The sequence below is a fragment of the Canis lupus genome, chromosome 14 (assembly GCF_048164855.1).
Source record: "Canis lupus baileyi chromosome 14, mCanLup2.hap1, whole genome shotgun sequence".
NCBI classification, from domain to species: domain Eukaryota; kingdom Metazoa; phylum Chordata; class Mammalia; order Carnivora; family Canidae; genus Canis; species Canis lupus.
Window position 1 is genome coordinate 45514277 of NC_132851.1, and position 21409 is coordinate 45535685.

A 21409-nucleotide genomic window follows, 5' to 3' on the forward strand; every position below is an offset into this window, starting at 1 on the left:
GAACAAGTGAGGGGCAGACGGGGCTAGGCAGGGAAAGGCCCCAGGGTCAGGCTCCTACCTAAGAAAACAGAAAAGATAGTAAAAACAAAAAAATAAACCTGGCTCCCCAGCTCCAAAATGTTAGGGAGTCTCCCCCCTGTAATGGCCACTAAGGAATCACAGAAACTCACCAGACACAAAGAAATATGTCATTAAGGTGTTATCAATAGTCATTGCTCAAGGACAGCCCGGGTGGCTCAGCGGTTTAGCACCTGCCTTAGGCCCAGGGCACGATCCTGGAGGCCCGGGATCGAGTCCCACGTCTGGCTCCCTGCATGGAGCCTGCTTCTCCCTCTGCCTGTGTCTCTGCTTCTCTCTGTCATGAATAAATAAATAAAATATTTTAAAAAATAGTCGCTACTCAAACCAAGACGGCACAAGCATGTCAAGGCCATGGGCTACTTGACTAGGATCCCAGAAATCCTAGATGTAGAGAAATATGGAGGAGGTATGAACCAGAGAGAGGGGAGCGCCTTGTTTGGGCTCATGATATTTATAAAAACATCTGGTTTGTTATAATGATGATTAAAAGTCCACCTTTTTGTCCTAAACATCCACCCTGATATTAGCAAGAACTTGACCAAGTTCCTCAGTCAGTTTCCTAGAAAAGACAGACCATAAAAGCCCTCAGTGACAACCCTATGGGGACCCTTCTCACTTCTGAGAGCTTTCTCTGTATCTCTGCCTAATAAACTTTTATCGCTTTGCTCACTCTCTGTTGTCTGCCGGATTTGTTCTTCCACTCGATGAGACAAGAACCGAGCTCTCCTGTATGGCAATGATCATTGACCCAACTGAAACATGATTAAGACACATTGACTTTGTGCATAGGGGCTGCTCAATTAATAGTTAATAAACAAGGAATCTGGAACCTTCCTGGCTAATATATGTCTGTTAGTAAGTCTACTGAGGGTAGACCCTGTTTTCTAAGAAAGCTAGATTTTGAATATTGTAAAAGTTGTAAAAATATTTATCAAGCATCTATAGTAGATGCCAAACAGTTTATAAATTTTATCTTATTAATCCTCCCTATAACCTTGTGTTGTAGGTGTTACCCCAACTTCTAAAGATGAGGAAACAAATTTGGTGAACTTGTGTCTACCTTGTCCAAGAGTCATACAGGTGTTAGTTCCAAAGTCACTGGGCTGACTCTGTTTCACTCGCCCCAAAGAGGAAAGAAAGGCATTCTGCGGTGGTATGGTTTCCTAAAGCCATAAAACAGATTACTAAATAGGGCGAAGAGGCACAAACAGGGCCCAAGATTTAGTCAGAGGACACAGAATTAGATCCTGATATCTCTCTCAAGCAATGCTAGATATTAGGAAGAATTTGGTCTTTCCTTTGGAATTTGGTTGTAACAAAACTTAGCCTTTAATTGTTGAAGCACTATGTTGTATGCCTGAAATGAATATAACGCTGTATTATAACTGGAATTAAAATTAAAACTTCAATAAATAGTAGCACACACACACAAAAACTCAACCTTTAACAAATACAGCTTCTAACAGAGTTTACCAGTTGAGAATGCTTAATATTTGCCTTTTGATAAGTAAGAAGATGTTCTCATGTGTGTGATCCAAGAGGTTTCCAAAACCTATTTCTCTTACGTTCCCATTTTTACTAAGTGTGTTCTAGTTCCCATGTTCCAAATCTTACTTGAGTGATAGTTGGAAATGTGGACTCTGGAGCTGAACTTCTTGAGTTTGAACCCCAATTAGGCAAGTTAGTGTCTAGGTAATATTAGGCAAGCTGTGTTCTCTTCCCTGTGTTAAGATTCCTCGCCTGTAATTTGTTAGAATGTTAGTACAGAACTTAGAGTCATACATTTATATACGTAAAGTCCTTGAAACAAGGTCCAGCCTGGCATGTAAAAAACATTATTAGATGCCCTTGTAAGTGGCCTTCTTTCCTCAGCTGTTACCTAGCTAAAGTTAAGTGGGTTCCAGAAAGAAGCAGGGTGTCTCCTTCCTCTATACCTTCCTATGTACAGCATTGGAGAGTCTCTGCCTTGGGAATATGATCTACCTCTAAAACCCACCTCGGGGGGATCCCTGGATGGTTCAGCAGTTTAGTGCCTGCCTTCGGCCCAGGGCATGATCCTGCAGTCACAGGATCAAGTCTCGCATTGGGTTCCCCACAGGGAGCCTGCTTCTCCCTCTGCCTGTGTCTCTGCCTCTGTGTGTGTGTGTGTGTGTGTGTGTGTGTGTGTGTGTGTGTCATGAATAAATAAATAAAATCTTAAAAAAAATAAATAATAAAACCCACCTTGGCAGTTATATAGTGCAGTATAGGCAATGTAAGTCAGTGATCACAACTGGGAGAGATGTAAAAAAGATCTCAGGTAAACCTCACTGAGTGTGCTTGCTGAGCTGAAATTCAAATTCAGGCTGACTGGGGAAGAATTAATTTGTTCCCTCTTCTTGAGGCAACTTGATTGGGATTTTTTTTTTTTCATTTTGAAGTGGAAGGAGGCAGAAAGAATTTTGTGCACCATGCCCTGTGAGGTTTATTCCTTTACTCATTCTTTAACAATTACTGGTTGAACATCTACCGTGCATTAGATGCTCTCCTGGCTCTGACACTGGTGGCGGTGAACAATGACTTACCTTCTGGTTGTGTATGTTGGGGCCTCCAATAATGAACAAGTAAGCAAACAAGATCATGTCAGCTGTGGAGAAGCATCTTAAAGGAAATGAAGCAGCGTGATGTAATCGAGAGAGAGGGAGGATGGACATATGCTTGAGATTGGTCAAGGGGGACATTGCCAAGAAGTGGCGTTTACACTAAGGCATAAAGGAGGAGTAGGAGACATGAAGGCAAACATCTGGGGAATGAGAGTTGCGATGAGAATGTAGGGGCCCTGAAGCAGGAGAAAGCCGGCCTTACTCAGGATAATAACCAAAGGCCTGTGTGTGGTCAGACCAGACGTAGTGAGCAAGGCAAGTGAGGTGGGGAGGGAAGTGGGAGAGCTAGGTTCTTGTGTCACGGAGTCAAAGAATGAATCTCGCAGACAAAGGAGAATGAGTAAAGCAATAGAAGTTTCTTAAGTAGAGTACAGAGAGAGCTCTCGGGAGTGAGAGGGGTCCCGACAGGACTGCCAGCATAGGCCTCCACGGACAGGCTTTTATTTAAACTGACCAGGGAGCCTGTGACCTTATCATTTTTGTGATGTTCTGGTTTGAGTAAGGACTGGTGATACCACCTTTAATGGCTTCCTTTTGGGTCTGGTTATTCTTTGTTGGTCACAGGTGACCATCATAAAAAAAAAAAAAAAATGTTATCTTTTCTACCCATACCTAGGGCAGGATGGTCTGGTTTGTTTTCTTATCTCTGGTTTCCTTACATCTCAGCATTTGGGGACTTTGTTTTGTAAGCCTGATTCAACCACCCCCTACCTGTCTCTTCCTGCCTAGCCCTGCCTGTCTCTTACTCAGAGATGATGTCAGAGACATAGGCAGGGATTTTAATCAGCACATAGACATGAGCTAGTCTGCATTTTTTAAATGGTGATACTCTAGAAAGCAGATAGACTTTGGAAAACCAGCTCTCGGGTACAAGCATGAAAGCAAGAGACTCCATCTGGAGGCTATTCTAAGCCAATCTCAGCTAATGTAGGCATTAAAGTTCCTATGATCTAATTTGCATGCACAGACTGTAGAACTCTGGGGGCCTTGATGATGAATGCTGGCGATGGCAACCAGATACAAAAGGAAAGACTCGAAAGATATTTTGAGTGATGTATGGAGTTGTTGAATCATATTGTACACCTGAAACTAACACCGAATGTTAATTATACTTCACTGAAAAAGGATGAACACATATTTACAATCTCAAAAAAAAAAGGTACTCTAGAACTAAGATCAATGGAATTTATGGTGGGTTGGATGCTTTTTTTAAAATATTTTATTTATTTATTCATGATAGACACAAACACACACACAGAGAGAGAGAGAGAGAGAGGCAGAGACACAGGCAGAGGGAGAAGCAGGCTCCATGCAGGGAGTCCGATGTGGGACTCGATCCCAGGACCCCTAGATCACGCCCCAGGCCAAAGGCAGGTGCCAAACTGATGAGCCACCCAGGGATTCCCTGGGTTGGATGCTCTTGAAAGAGAAAGAGGATAATAGAAACAAAATGCAGGCAGGAAGACAAGGTAAAGCATCTGTCGTCCCAGACAGCGGAGGTTTGGGGACTTGACCAAGGGATAGAGTCATACACTACAGGTACTACGTTGGTGAGAACTTTTTGAGGAAGAGTGTGCTCTAGGGGCTCTGGAGTCAGAGTCCACTTGTATCCCTATCACTTACTAGCCATGAGTCTTTGGGTAAATTGCTTAAACTCTCTGTACCTCAGTTTCCTTGACTGAAGATAGGGTTAAGACTACTGCCCACATAATCAAGTTGCTGCAAAGTTAAAATGAAATAATGCACCCAATGTGTTTAGCACAGCGTCTGGAACGTAGTTTGCCCATAGTACAGGTTAACTATGATCTTGCGTCAGTATTAGTATCACTTGGAGCACAAGTAGTAGACAGCCCTGGAAACAAAGTTACATTTACACACGTACACACATGCCCTGTGCTAATGGGTCTGGTGAGGTGCCTTGATAAGGACAGTTCAAGAGAAAAATGGAGCTGATTCATCCCTGTGAATTCCCATGAGAAACTGATTTGGGCAGGGGGGGAGATCGATTGTGCCAATCATTCAGACACAGTTGGGCATTATGGCAGAGGCTGCCGTTGGTCCCTCAATATCTATCCTCTCCATTATGAGTTAAATTGTGCCCCTCTTAAGATTCATATGTTGAAGTCCAAAGCCCCAGTACCTTAGGATGTGACTTTATTTGGAGTTAAGTCTCTTTAGAGATTATCAAGTTCAGTTGAGGTTGTTATGATGCATCATAATCCAGGGTGACTAATGCCCTTACGAAAAGGGGAAATTTGGACACAGATGTAGACAGAAGGAAGACTAGGTGAAGAGACACAAGGAGATATCTTGGCTCTCCAAGCTGAGGAGAGAGGCCTGGAACAGATCCTTCTCTCACAGCTCTCAGAATGAACCAACCTGCCAACACCTGGATCTCTAATTTCTAGTCCCTAGATCTGTGGGAATAAATCTCTATTGTGCAAGCCACCTCTCAGGAGACTGATTGATAAACCAGAATGTCAGAGGATAAGAATTGTTTCTCCTTAGGGCATTCTCTCTTGGCCCATAAATTCCTTTAACCAAATCATGGATTAGAAAGATGCTCAGTGAATATAAGAGTAAATGAAAGAAAAGGAATAGATCTAAAATGTTGCCTTGAAATTGTAATGAACCACAATGGTTCATTCCATTCCAGGAACATTTCTAGGTAAAGAAAAGACAAAGCATTCTAGGGGCTCCTGGGTGGCCCAGTTGAATGTCTGCCTTCAGCTCTGGTCATGATCTTGGGGCCCTGGGATTGAGCACCGTGTAGGGCTCCCTACTCAGTAGAGAGTCTGCTTGTCCCTCTGTGCCTCCCCCAGCTCATGTTCTGTCTCAAATAAAGAAAATCTTAAAAAATAAAGACAAAGCCTCCTTTCCTCTTGACAACTAAAAGCTGTTTCTTTGACCACCCCTTCTTTTTATTTTTTTAAGATTTTATTTATTTATTCATGAGAGACACAGAGAGAAGGGCAGAGACACAGGCAGAGGGAGAAGCAGGCTCCCTGTGGGGAGCCCAATGTGGGACTCAGGTTCAAGCCCTGAGTCAAAGGCAGATGCTCAACCGCTGAGCCACCCAGGTGCCCCTTTGGCTCTCCTTTTTTCCTAGATACCATAACCTTATAAGTGTTTCATACAGATTCTTGACCAAGATTTAGGAAATACTTCTGTTCTGGAGGGTTACTCTAGGAATTTCTATTCCCCATCCTGGTGGGTTGAGTCTTACTATTTAATTTTAGATGATTACCTTTGCTTGTCCTTAAATTCTTGGGCTCCCTACTTTAACACCCAGGAATTGACTACATTAGCTTCAGTAAGTACAATTTCTGACAAATGTTCTAGGAATCAAGAGCCATTAACTCACTATTCAGAGTTTAAGGCTGCCTTTAATAAAAGTTGTCTGTGGCTTTCCACATCTATTTTCTCAGTCCAAACCGGATATTCAGGTTATCCTATGACTTGATGTTGACTAATTTGTCCATCATAATTAGATGTGTCGCAATGCAGATGTGCTTAGTGATTTGCATTGCAATCTATTTAAAATTATTCCCATCCATAAATTGTTGAGAGGAAAGGGCCTTCAAGTTTAAATGAGTTTAATTATCATCTTATAACCATACAGGAAATATTGAAATGTTATATTGGCATTGATTCTAATGCATCGAAAGAAGTTATGAATAGGTAATTTGTAAAGACTGGAGAGGTTCTGTGTTCAATCTTGTCTAAATAAACTCCGATTGGGCTGCCTAGAGAAAGTGTCTTAGAAGCCACTTGGAGAAATGTCTCATTTTATCCTGGTGAATAAGCTTAATAAACTGGGGGTCTTTTTCTTTCTGAGCTTTATCTGTAATTTAAAAATGCTTTTAATACCTCCTTATTCCATTGTTTTATCAAAAAATATTCTTGTGGCTTACGCCATCTGAGTTCTCCATGAAAGTGATCGTTGAAACAAATAATCATTTTGATTTTAAAAGGGCAATAGAGATCATACATATCAGTTATTTCACTAAGAATACAATATATTAAGAGCTCTGAAATTGTTCTGTTTAAAGTGAAATACTTGAGCGAACTGCAATTTCGGAACTTAACTGGGATGCATTGTGATCCACACTGCATCCTCGGGGGTTGGCAGTCTTTTAGACCAGCATGTCAAGTGCTCAATTAGTCTTTCTGATGAAGATTCTGTGCCTGTAAGACCTCTTTTCTCAGTTGCCACCTCTTTTAATCACTGTACAGAAAATTCTCCACATCTGTGAGCTCTTGGAATTTCAGCCAGTGGTTCTTAATCAAGGCAGTACATTACAGTCACTCCAGGGAGTTTTTTGAGTGATTGATCTTTCACATTAAATGTGCTACATCCGTATTTTGCTTTGTTTTGGAAATATCTTTGTGATTTACATACCAAAGAATCCCACCATTTGAAGTAGAGTTCAGTGGCATTTACTGAATTCATACAGTTGTACAACCATCCCCACAGTTTAGTTTGAGAAACCATGGCCCTGTAAAATGTCCATTGTGTCTGTTTATAAATAATCATATGGGAGCTTTTAATAAAAGATAATAGATCGCACCCCATAGGCCAATAATATTGGAATTTCACTGAGAGTAAAACATCAACATTTTGTGTGAAAAAACACTCCATGTGCTTTAATGTAAACCAGTACGGAGATCCACTGATTTGGACAAACTTCACAGAAAATGTGAAGATTTGGAAAGTGTGGAGGCAACCCCTTCCTAACCGAGAGATCTGGTCAGTTGAGACCAGCGTTGTCGCATCACCAGCACAGTAACTAGGACCTTTAGAACATCGAGAGAATGGTGGGGTTTTGATCGCTCTGTTATTCTTATTGTTTACTTTGCCTGGAATCTTCTCTCCTTTTTCCTGCAGCTCCTTCCATGCACACCTAGTTGGCCTAGTGAAGTCAAACACCTCCCCAGAGAATTCTCACTGCTGCCTCACTTGTGTCTCCACAACTCTGAGCAAACTATCATAGTCCTCTTTGCACTGCATGGCAGCTGCTTGCTTATATTGCACCTCTTCCGTTATTTTGAGAGCTCCTTGAAAAACTGGGGCCATGACACATTCACTTGGTATTCTAGACAGTGTTTGGCATGAAGGAGATTCCTCGTGAATGTTTGGTGAATTCAGAAAAATGAGTGATTTTAAACAAACAAACAAAAAAATCCCAACACTATGGGGAGCTTCAGCTGTGATTCACAACCTTGACTACAAATTAGAATCAACTGAGGAGTTTTCCAAAATCCCTATGACCAAATCACACCTAGAACACTTGAGTCAGAATTTCTAGGGATACAAGCCAGCAACATTTTTTTCCAACTCCCCTGGTGACTCTTCTTAAGATTTTATTTATTTATTAATGAGAGACAGACAGAGGGGCAGAGGGAAAAGCAGGCTCCATGCAGGGAGCCCGACGTGGGACTCGATCCCAGGTCTCCAGGATCAGGCCCTGGGCCGAAGGCGGTGCTAAACTGCTGAGCCACCTGGGCTGCCCTCCCCTGGTGATTCTAATGTGTAGCTGAACTTGAGAACCATGAGATTAGAGCATGGTCCAAGAGTACCTCCTTGACCAAAAAGATCTCTGCCCGATTGTCTCAAACATAAATTATTTGCTGTTACATTGCCTGAAAAGAGCTCAGAAGCACACATGGGTTGACAAATATCTGTTTAACACATATGCAAAGCCCCTACGAGTCTCAAGAAAGAGTAATAGCAATTATGCAATAGCAGAAATGACTGAAGTCTGATTACTTTCCTCCTGAGATCTCACTTGAAGAACCATTATGAAACGGGAATCTTAATTTGGAGAACATTGGAAGTGTCAAAGCAGAAGTTGCACTGAGTAGTGTTAAATAAGTAAGGAAGTCTCTCAAGTAGGGGAGAGATCAGAACTCCACCGAAACACAGAGTGAGAGCATTTTTAAGTGCTGGTGTGTGAATGAGAACACAGGCCATCTCTCTACCTGCTTATTGGCTCTATGCAAAGGAAAAGTACTTTCTTGTGTCTTCGTTGACAGGACGCAGGTTTATGATATGAAGTAAGGCACCTACCGGAATTGGCTTGGGCCCTTCCATTGGTGACAGACATAGGGTTGCTATCTCCTTTGGGGATTACACTTCAGAGACATGAATCACAAACTCTTGAGAGAGACGTTCCTAAATTGTAACACTGGTGAGAGACTTCTTAAAAGATTTCCATCTCAAAGGGGAAAAGTTATTATAATTACAAGTTTTCTAAAGAAAACGCCCTAGGAAAGTGGGGGGGGGGGGAGCAGATTCATCAGGAAGCAGCCTCTCGAAGGTCTAGTCAAGCCTGGAGATATTTGTGAAGGCAGTCTTGGTCAAAGTCAAATAGGTAATTTTGAACCCCCTTGAGGGGGGTAAATAAGGTCAGGTCCAGAGGCGCTGCCAAAGAAGGGCCTCAGCAAAGAGCTTCCACAGCAAAGTTTAGCATGAGGGGATTGGGTACTTGGAAGAACCAAAGAGGAAAGCTAGCAAAGGGCTTGAGAAAGTTCTGGGGATGGTGAGAGTATTTTGCAGCTTTCCCTGCAGAGCCTGTGTTGATAGCCAGCAAGTGAGATGGAAACTACATCCTTCAGCACACTCTTCTTCCAGAAGGGATGCTCAGGTCCAAGTTCCACTCTATCTTCCAGCTACTGAGAAAAAAATACCCACAACTGCAATCCGCAAATGGCCTGAAAAGGTCCTGCCAGCCACCTCATTGCTCTAGGTACATTCAAATGTGACTTCTGGCCCCAAAGTCTCTTACTGCATTATCCCAAGCCAGTTATGACAGTAGAGGAAGCCACGTTTGCCCTGCACTTGTTCCAACAAGCAGTGTGAGTTAGTTTGTTGGAATTTGGGGAGACTTCATTTGGTTTTGTTGTGAAATCATGGGAGTGCTTTTAAAAAAAAAAATTCTGTAGATCGTGATTCTTTCCCACCTTCTATCTGGCAGCTTCTCCTTCCTCATGGCTCCCACTCTGTTCCCTTCAGCACTTGACTTTTTAACCTTTAATCCGTTTAACTCAGCAATTCTCAACAGTATCAGCAATTCTCGGCAGTATCAACGCTTCCATGGGTCTCCAGCCTGCTGCAGGCTTTGGATCCACCCCCCCACCCCCCAACTGGGCAAGCTATTTCCTTAAAGTTTCTCTCTTCCTCCCAATATTTATTTATGTACATCGTGTTGGTTCTGTTCTCTGTGGAATCCTGGCTATTATATACCACCCTTGAGCTTAATAATAAACGTCCCCAGCACCTTTAAAGTCCCCTGTGGGCTCCTCCTTGGTCATGGTGAGTTTCTATTGTGAATTTTTTTTCTGGTACAGTACTCACCCCTTAACTGGGAATTTGCATTCCGTGGCTTCAGTTACCTGGGGTTCAACTGTGGTCCAGTAACAGAAGGTCCTCCCGATATACAGTTGAAAGGGCAATAGTGGCCTGATGCTATGTCACCGCCTACGTCATTCACCTCCCTTCATCTCCTCATGGAGGCGTGTTGTCATCTGACCTCATCACAAGAAGAAGGGCGAGTACAGGACAGGAAGACTGTGAGGGAGAGACCACCTCTACACAGCTCATATTGCAGGGTATTATTATTCTATTTTATTATTAGTTATGGTTGTCAACCTCTTACGGTGCCTAATTTGGAAATTAACCATTATTGTAGGCCTGGATATGTAGGGAAATAACATAGTATATATAGGCTTCAAAGTATTGGCATGTCCAGGATCTCAGAACACATCCCCCCAGAGAAGGAGAGGCTCCTTGGCAAATACTTCGAAGAAGAGATTTGGCCCTTCACCCAGTAGATGGCAGGAAGGTCATGGAACCTTGGACACTTGCACTGGCTTAACGAAGCTCCTAACTTAATGGAGTAATGCCACGTCCTCTCACCATTTAAGACATGTATCATCTATCAGACCAAAAACACAGCTCCCAGGGTTCTGCTAATCAGCCTGCCCAGGTCAGGGCTCTCTCTCCTGCAGCTCGGGATCCTCCGAGTGGCCTTGTGACTGCAGAGCAATTACACTCCCACCAGCCACACAACCTCTGGTGTGGGACGGAGCCCTGTCGCTTCCTGTTTTTCTCAACAGGGATGATTTGACCTTGTGAAGATTCTTGAGTGCATGCCTTCCTTTCCACACCACTGCCAGAGCTTTGCCTCAGGATTCCATCTCTTTATTCTCTCTCTCTCTCACCCTGCAGTGTCCATCCTGTCCAGCGTGCTTAGCTTATTATGGCACAAGACTGACCACACTCTTGTGTTCAGAAACCTGCACGGTGAAGTCCTAACACTCTCTCCTTCTCTACTCTGCATGGGTCTCACAAAAAGTAACCAATTCTCAAGTGTGCCATATACTCCAATGTATTTGTGCTTTTCTTCTTACCTGCCTGCTGTTTGGTATTTGGCCAGAGGCCTTTCCTTTATTTTTCCACCAGGGCATTCCTACACATTTCAGAAACCCCACTCAAGTGACAACGCCATATGAAGCTTTTGCTAGATCCCCTGTCCCATGAGAAAAATGAATTCCCCATCTCTTAGACCCCGTAACACCGGTTTCATACCTCTATAGTAGACATTGTGGTATTAGCATTTCACAAACTGGCATTAAGTTCCTTTGGTGATACTTAGAGAAAGGAAAGATGATTCTAAACAAAGAACATGCTCTTCTTAGAGTCATCCAGCCCCTACGATGATTAAGATTTTTGCTAGGCCAATCAAATCGGCCTGAACGTTCTTCTTGAAGTAACTAACTCCCGAGTTCTTCCTAGATCTCCCGTGGCAGTAAGCTTCTGGTGTGCTGCCCACCTGGCTTGCTAGACCGACAAAGGTATGGCCCCACAGCAGAGCCTGGTAGGCAAAGAGGAAGGAGAGATGGTAGGAGCAGGTGTGGAGAGAAGGGCATGCGGCATTGGAGGTACCAAGATGCTACTGCTATCAAGAGAAGGAAGTGGTTGGCAGACAGTTGGAAATGCACACCTGAAGCTCAGGAGAGGGCAGAAAGTTGGAAAGTCCTCAGGCTAGAGACCATAACCACATCATGAAAGTGAATGAGCAGTCCTTGGGAGAGTACATATACCTAACACTGAAAGAAGGATGCAGATGAGCCAGACAAGAGTCTTAAAAAAAAAATTTTTTTTAATTTAAACAATTAAAAAGAGAACCAGGAAGTATCCTAACAGTCCCCAAGAGAGGAGTTCCCAGAAGCAGGGAGAGAAACCACTGAATCTGACAACTGGAACTGTGACCATTGATAAGTTCAGAGGAGAAAAGGACAGTGAAATCAGAGTGTGGGGCTTACGGAGTCAGCAAGTGATTGAGATACGTTCCAGTGAATTTCAGTAATGGGGTTAAGGAGAGAAATAAAGCCATAGTTCCATCTGAAACAATAGCAAGATCAAAAGAAAGCCTTCTCTGTCATTTCCCCTCCTTTCTTTTCATGAGCCTCCTTCCTTCTCTCTCTCCCTCCCTTCCTGCCTTCTTTCGCCTCCTCCTCCTTGGTGTGCAGAACATATATATTTATCTCTAAATATTTGTAGGTTCAGGGGAAGAATCCACTGAAGAGAAACAGAGTAAAGATATAAAGAGGCAATAACTGCAAACATAAGGCTGTGGAAGGGGCAAGAGCCAGTGGCCAGAGATCTCCACTCTGGAGAGAAATGAACTTCTTTAAAGGAGGGAAGACTGCTTACATAGAAATGCAGAAATGCAGTGTGTGTGTGTGTGTGTGTGTATGTGTGTGTGTGTGTGTGTAAATACTGAGATTTACACATCACTGTGCTTAGATCCATCTGAGCATGCTGTGCACTCGCTTCTGGTGAGTGAAGGTGGTGAGTCCAGGCTGAGATTGTTTGGTCCTGGCACCTGGTGGGTGCTCAGTCAGTGTTTGTCAGAAGAGGAGGGCTTGGCTGAGAATGATAAGGAATCGCCCAGCAATAAACAGAAAGTTTGTTTATCAAGAATGCAGACTCCATTAACTACAGTCTTCCATTAGCTACTTATCATAACATTCTGCTGCAGACACAACCTGGGTACAGAGGAGAAACAGCTGGGAGAGTCTGCAGGGTTGGAAATTGATGAGGTGTGGACCTTTGGTAGGAAAAGGAATGGAACAGAGGGTTGACTATGGTCATTAGAACGCCCCCGCAATATAAGCCAGAAATGTCAAACCATGGTGCAGATGGCCAACCTAATCAGACCAAAGCCTCCAGTGTCCTGTGAAAATCTCCATGCTTATCACATGAAGATGACCTAGAAATCCCAAACGTGATAGCTGCTCCACCTCCAGAAGGTTTCCTCCGTCTGAAACAGTCTCACCCTTATTTACCCTCTCATTTGGTTGACTTCTCATCCTTCACACTTGAGTTTGCTCCAACTTTGGTGACAAGAGGATTAAGTGCGGTAACAGATGTGAATAGTGCCACTTAGAATAGTGCCTAACATAGCAACGTTTTACTAACGCTCAGTAAACGTCAAGGAAAGGGAAAAAAGGAAAGAAAAAAAAATGCAAGAAGATATTACTAAAATCAGGGTTCGTCTGTAAGAGATAAGTCTTTATTGCTTGAGGCACTGACCCATCCCCTTTTTGTCTAAAAGTTGGTCAGGAAGCCAATCCTGGGAAACATCCTCATCTCTGCCTGAGTCATACTCTGTTAAGAAGTATAGAGAGAAAGAAATGGTTGTTTATGGATCAGAAACAGCTTGTGTGTCACGTTGGGAAACACTTGTTATATGTAAAATATTTCGAGGCAAATCAAAAAAAAATTGTTTTCCATGTTCTATGCTAAAGCAGTGACCTGAAAGAATGAATGTTGCTCTTTAGCATGCGTAAGTGGATAAGAAGTATCAACAGTCATAGGAAGAATCATACTTACTGTTTTATAAAAATGTTTCCTGATAAATTCTTAGTCCATTGCTTCCATGCTAATCTTTGGGTATGTTTAAGAGAGGAAAATAGAAATCAGGGGATTAATAACTATCGCTTATTAAGCACCTGTTATTTACACAGTGAGAAGCCCTTAGTGAAGCAGCTATATGACTTGGTGTAATTTTAGTAACACTGTGGTAGATATTACTGGATTCATTTTACTTACGTGGCTTAGAGATGGTACCCTACATCATTTATCTAAAGTTGTGCAGAGCTAAGATTTAAAGCCAGGTCAAACCTAGGCACTTGGCCACTATGCCATGTTTCCTACTGGGAATTTTTTTGAAGATTTTATTTATTTATTCATGACAGAGAGAGAGAGAGAGAGGCAGAGACACAGGCAGAGGGAGAAGCAGGCTCCACGCAGGGAGCCCAATGTGGGACTCGATCCTGGGTCCCCAGGATCATGCCCTGGGCCGAAGGCAGGTGCTACATTGCTGAGCCACCCAGGGATCCCACCTACTGGGAATTGATTATGAAGCTATCAGTACTGAGATACTAATTACAAGTAATTTTCCAGTTGGAAAAGATGAAGTTTCCTTACATCTATATTCTATACTTTGTATATTAGTTTAAAAAATTTATCGGATGATAGGTACATTACATGAATTATAAGGAAGTAAATATCAAGTTTGGGAATGACTGTGTAGATTAATGCTTATGTTTTGGTAGCTAATGTGTTAAAGAGTTTTATGGATCTTTTCTTTTTTAAGAACAAAACAGAAAAAATCCTCAGGAGAAAATTAGATATTAGAGGCACATTTGCAAAAAGAAACTGAAGCCCACTTTAATAGTGGCTGTTTGCAATGACATTCATAAGCATGAATATTTAAAACTTGACTGAATATATTTAAATTATAAATGGCGTACACGCGCCTTTCCTTGTCAAATGATACAGATACGAATAGAAAGCTAATAACGTCCCCTCCTCACTCTGCCATCCTTCCCTTCTGAATAAATAATTTTGATGCGTATCTTACCAGAAATTTTCTATATTCATATAAAATATATGAAGCATATATACGGTTAAGTTATATTACAAAATATTTCACATCATTCTGCTACTGCATTTTTTTTAAAATTTTTTTTATTTATTTATGATAGGCACACAGTGAGAGAGAGAGAGGCAGAGACACAGGCAGAGGGAGAAGCAGGCTCCATGCACCGGGAGCCCGACGTGGGATTCGATCCCGGGTCTCCAGGATCACGCCCTGGGCCAAAGGCAGGCGCCAAACCGCTGCGCCACCCAGGGATCCCCTACTACTGCATTTTTAAAAAACATCTATTATGCAGATTCTTCTCTAAGGCAATAATTTAAATCGTAGCCAGAGATTCTCAACCCTTGTTGCAGGTTCAAATTACTCGGACAGCTAGAAAGAAAAATTGCCAGAGCCCCACCTCCAGAGATTCCAGTTTAATTGACCTGGGCGGGGCCTTGGCATCATCAAGCTGCCCAGTTGACTCTGTGTAGCTGGTTAGAACCCCTGATTGAAGCGATCCCAACAGGCCGCAGATACCAGCCCCCGCCTGAGCTGTCGTGGTAGGAGTCCTCCCGGGGAGGCCCTCCACCCAGGTTGCAGCTTCGCAGCTGCCTGGGGAAGCTCTGGGAGGCCCATCGTAAATTTTAAGTGTGCTCAGGAAGACTGGCTATCAGATAGAAGATTTGATCTTCAATCACGTTGGGGACACTCAAAGGACTGCAAAGCATGCTACCAAGGCCACACATTTCAGAGGCCACGTCCATGAGTGTCTGCGCTGTGAAGCTGGATGTATTCCCAGAGTTGAGTAAACTCTAGAGACTAGCCCTTGCCTGCAGAAGGAGGTTTCCAGATTCAGGCATCAGAGCAAGCCACACCCAGAACTCGTTCCTCCCCGCTGGGAGAGGCACCATCTCCGCGGGTGCAGGAGCTTGTTTGGCTTCCCCGGCCTGGTCTGGGAGAGTCTGCGAGCCTCCCAAGCGGATCCCTGAATCTGCCCTGGAGACCTCCTCGCTGCTAGGGAAACGTTATAGGATCCTTGAGTTTCCTTCACTTGGGCTGCACATTTGAGAAAACGTAAGATGTACAAAAGAGTTGGGGGGGGGGGTTGCTTTTTGTTTCAGTGGCAGCCAGGGATCATTAGATTTTGGTCTTCAGTATTGCCACGATTGCTTCTGTCTTTTCTCAATTTCCTTTCCTTTCTCAAAGCACTTAGTCGGTCAGAAGTTTTTTTTTTTTTTTTTTTTAAAGATTTTATTTATTCATGAGACACAAACAGAGAGGCAGAGACACAGGCAGAGGGAGAAGCAGGCTCCACGCAGGGAGCCCAACGTGGGACTCGATCCCGGGTCCCCAGCATCACAGCCCGGGCTGCAGGCGGCGCTACACCGGGGAGCCATCCCGGGATCCCCGAGGTCAGAAGTTTTGAGAGACCAAACTGGGTTGTCGTAATTTATTTAGAAGGAAAAAAAAAAGTAAATCCCTGAGTTTTAAAAGCTAACAGACCACGGCAGGTATATATGCACAAAGCCCGTGCAGACTGAGTGAAGACAGGCGTGGGGGGGGCAAATCCAAATTGTGGTCTTTTTCTCAATTTCTCTCCCAGTTATAAAAGGACACCATTAAATGCTTAGACTCGATCCCTTTGCGCTCTAAAAAAAAATAAATAAATAACTGCCAGGCATTTCAGGTCTAGGCGACGCGCGCCGGGTGACCCGCAGGGCCCGGGGGCCAGCGCAGCACCTGCACCGCCCTGCGCTCCAGCAGCCGCGGGGACGCCGGCCTCCCAGGCCACGCCCCCTCCTACGTCACGGGGGCGGACGACCGGCGATTGGCTGCTGGCGGGAGCGGGGCGGGGCCGGAGGAGGAGGCGGACCCGGAGGAGGCCGAGGGGTCGCGGGCGGGCTCGGGCTCCTGCAACCGGCCTGGGGGCCCGTCTTCGGAGACTTGATTCCCCCCCCGTCCCCTAGCGCCTCCGCAGGAGCAGATGGCGGGCGCAGAAGCACGGCCTCCTCCGCGCCCCGGGGCGGTGCTCGGCTTCCCTCGCGCAGCCTGAGCGTCGCGGTCGCCGAGCTGGGATGTGTGCGGACCGAGCACCGGTAAGCGGGACGCGCGGGCGCCCCGGCCCGGGTCACTTTCCCCGCTGCTTCCCGCCTTCCCCTCCCGCTTCCCCGACGGCTGCTCCCGGGGTCCCCCGAAGCGCCTCGGAAGTGGCCTCGAGGGCTGTGGTTGAGCTAGAAAAAAAAAGAAAAAAAGAAAAAAAAAAAAAAAGAAAAGCAAGGAGGGGGGCGGGGAGGCAGAGCGGTTCCAGCCCCTGGATGTCCATTTGGAAGGAGGAGCTGCTTTTCTCGATTCCGAGCGCGCGGGGGTTCGCGCGGAGGTGGACTCCGCGCACGCGCACTCCCGTGGCGGGAGCGAGCCCAGGTTGGTCTCCCGCGCGGCGAGGAGGATGCGCGTCCAGGTGGGGACCCCGCAGGTGGCGCGGGGCTTCCCTGGGAAGGAAGGGGGTGTTTCCGCTGGAGCTGGCTCGCTCCTAGTGGTGGCGGGGGCGCTGCCACCGGGCCCGCCGTGGTCCCCGCGCGCGGGGGGGACCGCGGGAGGGCGGGGCCCGGGACGCGTCCGACCTGCGCTCACCTGGCGACAGGCCGCCCCAGGTGCCCGGGCTGCCCCGGAGGCCGCGGGGCCCTCCCGCCTCCTGGCGCTCAAGTTCTTTGCAGGAAAGACCTGTTCTGTGGTCTGACGGCGAGGCTGGCTCCGAAGCGCCTGCAAACACTGATGCCCAAGAATCGGGGCCCCTTATCCAGCATCCATCCCATTGCTCTATCAGAAAACTCCGGAGGACATAGGAGTTTTTATCTACTAGGTCAAATTTCTGCAAAGAGTACCATCCTAAAACTCTTTTTTTTTGGGGGGGGGGGTTTGTTAGGAGCAGGTTGATAACACATGGTCACCTGTAACTACTACACCTTCAACTCACCACCTTCAACTGCTTCATTTCTCCAGTGTGAGCCAAGCCACGGGAAGAAGTGATGTCTGCTTATGTGTCCTTACAAATGGGTATTACATACCTACATTGAGATAGATTGGTGGGTTTTTTTTTTTTTTTGAGATCGATTGTTTTTATTGAAATGAGGTCACACTTCATGTATTCAACATAGGCAGCTAAGCAACTGTTCAAAAAGTTTCAGGGAGTTTTAAAAATGACACTGATGATGTAACATTTGTTAAATTGTGTCGAGGAATGGGAAATCCAAGCAGTCTAAAACTGGGTTTCAAGGGGCACCTAGGTGGCTCAGTTGGTTAAGCTTTTGCCTTTGGCTCAGGTCATGATCCCTGGGGGTCCTGGGATCCAGTCCCTTGTGAGGCTCCTTGCTCAGTGTGGAGTCTGCTTCTCCCCCTCCCTTTGCTCATGCTCCTGAGTGCACTCTCTCTTTTTCTCTCTCTCTCTCAAATAAATAAAATCTTAAAAAAACAACACAGGATTTCAGGAATGCCTGACCTTTGCATAGCAGGGACCAAATACTTTTTCAGTACAATTACTTAGTGAACCTAAATAGAAATGAAATAGGTTGTTTTTTTATTCTGATGTCAGTGAAATGAAGGAAATGACTCATTGGTTAGACAAACTTCTTTCAGTTTTTAGATTAAGAGGTAAAAATGTGCACATGTTGAAGGCTGATCTAGTTAGAAGAAGTCTTTTTAGTGAAGGGAAAGCAAAGAAAATGCTACAAGCAAGATCACCTGGGGAGTCTCAAAACCCAACACATTGGTGAAGATACATTTAATCTCTTGTCAGTGCTTGAAAAAAAGGAGAATCTGTTGATCAACTCTTGGAACAGTGTGTGTGCTGGATGCTATCACCACTTCTGGGCCATAGTTAGAGCAGCTGAGTAGCTTTCCTTATTGCTTAAGAAGAGGTTTGAAGTGAGTGTATGCTCTTGAAGACATTCCCTTCCTGTTATCTTAGATGGGTTTGTTTGTTTTAGGAATCCTCTTAGCCACAGAAACAACCCTTTTCATGGACCTAGTGGCACTATTAGAGTAAGAAGTAATAATGGTACTAGTTTTGTAGAAGACATGTAGCCTTCATGGAATCTTTCTTTATGCTTCTAAATGGAGGGTGTATTCTTATAGCGATTGGATGTAATAATATGGGAAAATATATTAAAGCCTGTAAATCTTTCCAGGCTTTGACTCAATAATCCCGGGTCTAGAAATACATACCAAGGAAATCATCTGAATTTTATATGAAGATTTATAAATCTGTCCATTACCATCTTATCTGTAATATGAAAGAAAAAGAAACATAATTAAGCCCCCAATAGCAAAATAATTAATATACTATATATGTATGTTGATAAAATTCAGTTCAAAAATAGTTTTTGAAAAAATTTCATGATTCAAAAAGATCCTTGCAGTGTATTGGGTTGAAAAAGCAAAATTTAACACTAGTATCTTGAATGTGTAGAAGATAATTTTGAAATATAAAATAGGATTTTCTCACATATTAAACTCTTCCTGTATGTCAGACATTGTTCTATATTAACAAATATTGAACGTTGAACAAGACTGTTGTACTTCCTGTTTGCCTACAAGTTCCTGTTTGTATCAATGGGTATATTCACTGACATATATGCAAAAGAAATTGGATTTGTAGGTGGTGGAGTTAGAGCTTTCTAAAAATATTTTCCCTCATATTCCCAAATCTTTTATGGCAACTATTATTTTTATAATCACAAAAATACTGTTTTGAAAAATATTACCAAGAAATACCCAAACTGAAATTAAAACTCTTACTGTCTACATTTTACATACTATAAGCCCTTTTCAAAAGATACGATAAAATACAGTGAGAGAGAGACACCCACGTGAAAGATCATGCCCAATGGAAAATAGACATAAATGGGCAATCACAAAAGGGAAAAGTGGACTTTTTTAAGGTTGGGAGGAGAACCCTAAGCATGGAAAAAATTTATCACATTTTTACACATCGTATTAACAAACATGAAAAGTAAATTAAAATGTGTGAAGTTGTTGGGAAGGAAGACTTTGTTTAATGGTACAGAAAAATGTTCATGATAGAAGGAATGAAAAGTTAAAAAATCTAACTTTTGAAAAAAAATCCAATCTATGCACAGAAACTACTTTATTGGGGGAGAATAACCAGAATGTTCATGTTACTTATATTTGGGTGATTTATGTTTTTTTTTATGGTATTAATCTGTAGTTTCTAAAATTGCTACAATAAATACATTTGAGTTATCAGGAAAAGCAAGTCACGGTCCTAATAAAGCAGCTCATTCTAGAATGAAGACCACATAGGTGAGCTCTCCCTTCTTTCACAAAGCCTGTATGGTGGGTAGTCCCATGTCAGGTGTCGTCATTGTTTCTGGATTATATTTGCTGGTGGGAATGTTTGGATTATAAGGGAGATCCCAAGGTAAAATTTACTCCTGTCACATTCACTCTTCTGCCCCTGGCTGTTTTTTGAAATAATTAGCAGTGCTGGACTGATTAAAGCCTTATTCCTTTTCATTTCCTGTTGATCACATCTACTTGGGGCTCAAGCCGCTGAGCCTTAATTAAACACTCCCTAATTTCTTTTTCTGAAATCAACCTATTCCATTTAAGGCCTCTCTGAATGAGGAGGAGGGATAGGAGTGTTTTTCTGTTAGCAAAACAAATTTATAAAACTTCAACTTTTGATGTAGGAAAGGTAATAAAAAAAAAAGTAGCTTATGATAAAGAGGGTGGAAATCAGTTTTGAATTATCCAAAGACGTTGGGAAATCTTTTTCTTCCTGTTATTGTTCTCATAAATAGCACTATTTAAAAAGATTCTCATTTCCCTTATAGGCTCATAAGATTATGGTTTAAAAATCTTAATTTAGAATATCCTTTCTTCACTAAAGTTTTTCCTGGAGAGGTGTTCTCAGAGTTGTATCACAAAGATTCTGTCTATTTACCTGGGATGTCCCTCAGCTAAAACATCAATATTTCCACCTTGCCAGGTGAGAAAAATGCCTGATTCTGAACTCTTATCATACTTTTAAGATTTGTAAACCAGGGACTGAGAGAAAAGCGAAATGTTTTAGGGCATTTGAATAGGGCAATGGAATTTTATTATTTTATTTGTTGGTTTTTTTTTTAATTTTTATTTATTTATGATAGTCACAGAGAGAGAAAGAGAGAGAGGCAGAGACATAGGCAGAGGGAGAAGCAGGCCCCATGCACCGGGAGCCCGACGTGGGATTCGATCCCCGGTCTCCAGGATTGCGCCCTGGGCCAAAGGCAGGCGCCAAACCGCTGCGCCACCCAGGGATCCCTGTTGGTTTGTTTTTAAAGATTTATTTATTAGAGAGAGAGCGAGCGTGTGAGTGAGCATGGGGGTAGTGGTGGTGGTGTATTGAGGGAGAAGGAGAATCTACAGCAGCCTCCTGCTGAGAGTGGAGCCTGAAGGGCTGGGGGGTGGAGGTGGGAGGTGGGGCCTCGGTCTCAGAACCCCGAGATCATGACCTGAGCCGAAACCAAGAGTCTGACCCTTAACTGACTGAGCCACCCAGGTGCCCCTGAGCCACCCTGGCACCTGAGGGCAGTGGAGTCCTATACCATCTCCCTGTCTCAAATTTGTAACATCTCACTTAAGCTGATGCAAAAGAGGAGGGGGCACCCCGGTGCCCAATTTGTCACACTTTTTGCCTGCTTGATTTGGGTCATGGTCCAGATGGGGTAATGGTAGGGACGTATGGATAGAGGA

At 43.8% G+C, this 21409-nt stretch overlaps 1 protein-coding gene across 5 annotated transcripts in view; it reads left to right on the forward strand.

Annotated features, from left to right (window-relative positions):
- The first annotated feature begins 16511 nt into the window (after positions 1-16511).
- ATP10D (ATPase phospholipid transporting 10D (putative)) overlaps positions 16512-21409 on the forward strand; it is a 99397-nt gene continuing 94499 nt past the window's right edge. Inside the window, exon 1 of one of the 5 annotated variants that reach the window (XM_072774959.1) lies at positions 16512-16752. Coding sequence is in view for 2 of the 5 variants with exons in the window: in XM_072774958.1 (XP_072631059.1) it covers positions 16972-17114 (143 nt within the window). In the remaining 3 variants the exon portion in view is untranslated. Of the gene's footprint in view, positions 16753-16778; positions 17115-21409 lie in introns of those variants that run through there. The other 4 variants (XM_072774955.1, XR_012007101.1, XM_072774958.1 and 1 more) reach the window with 4 other exon arrangements.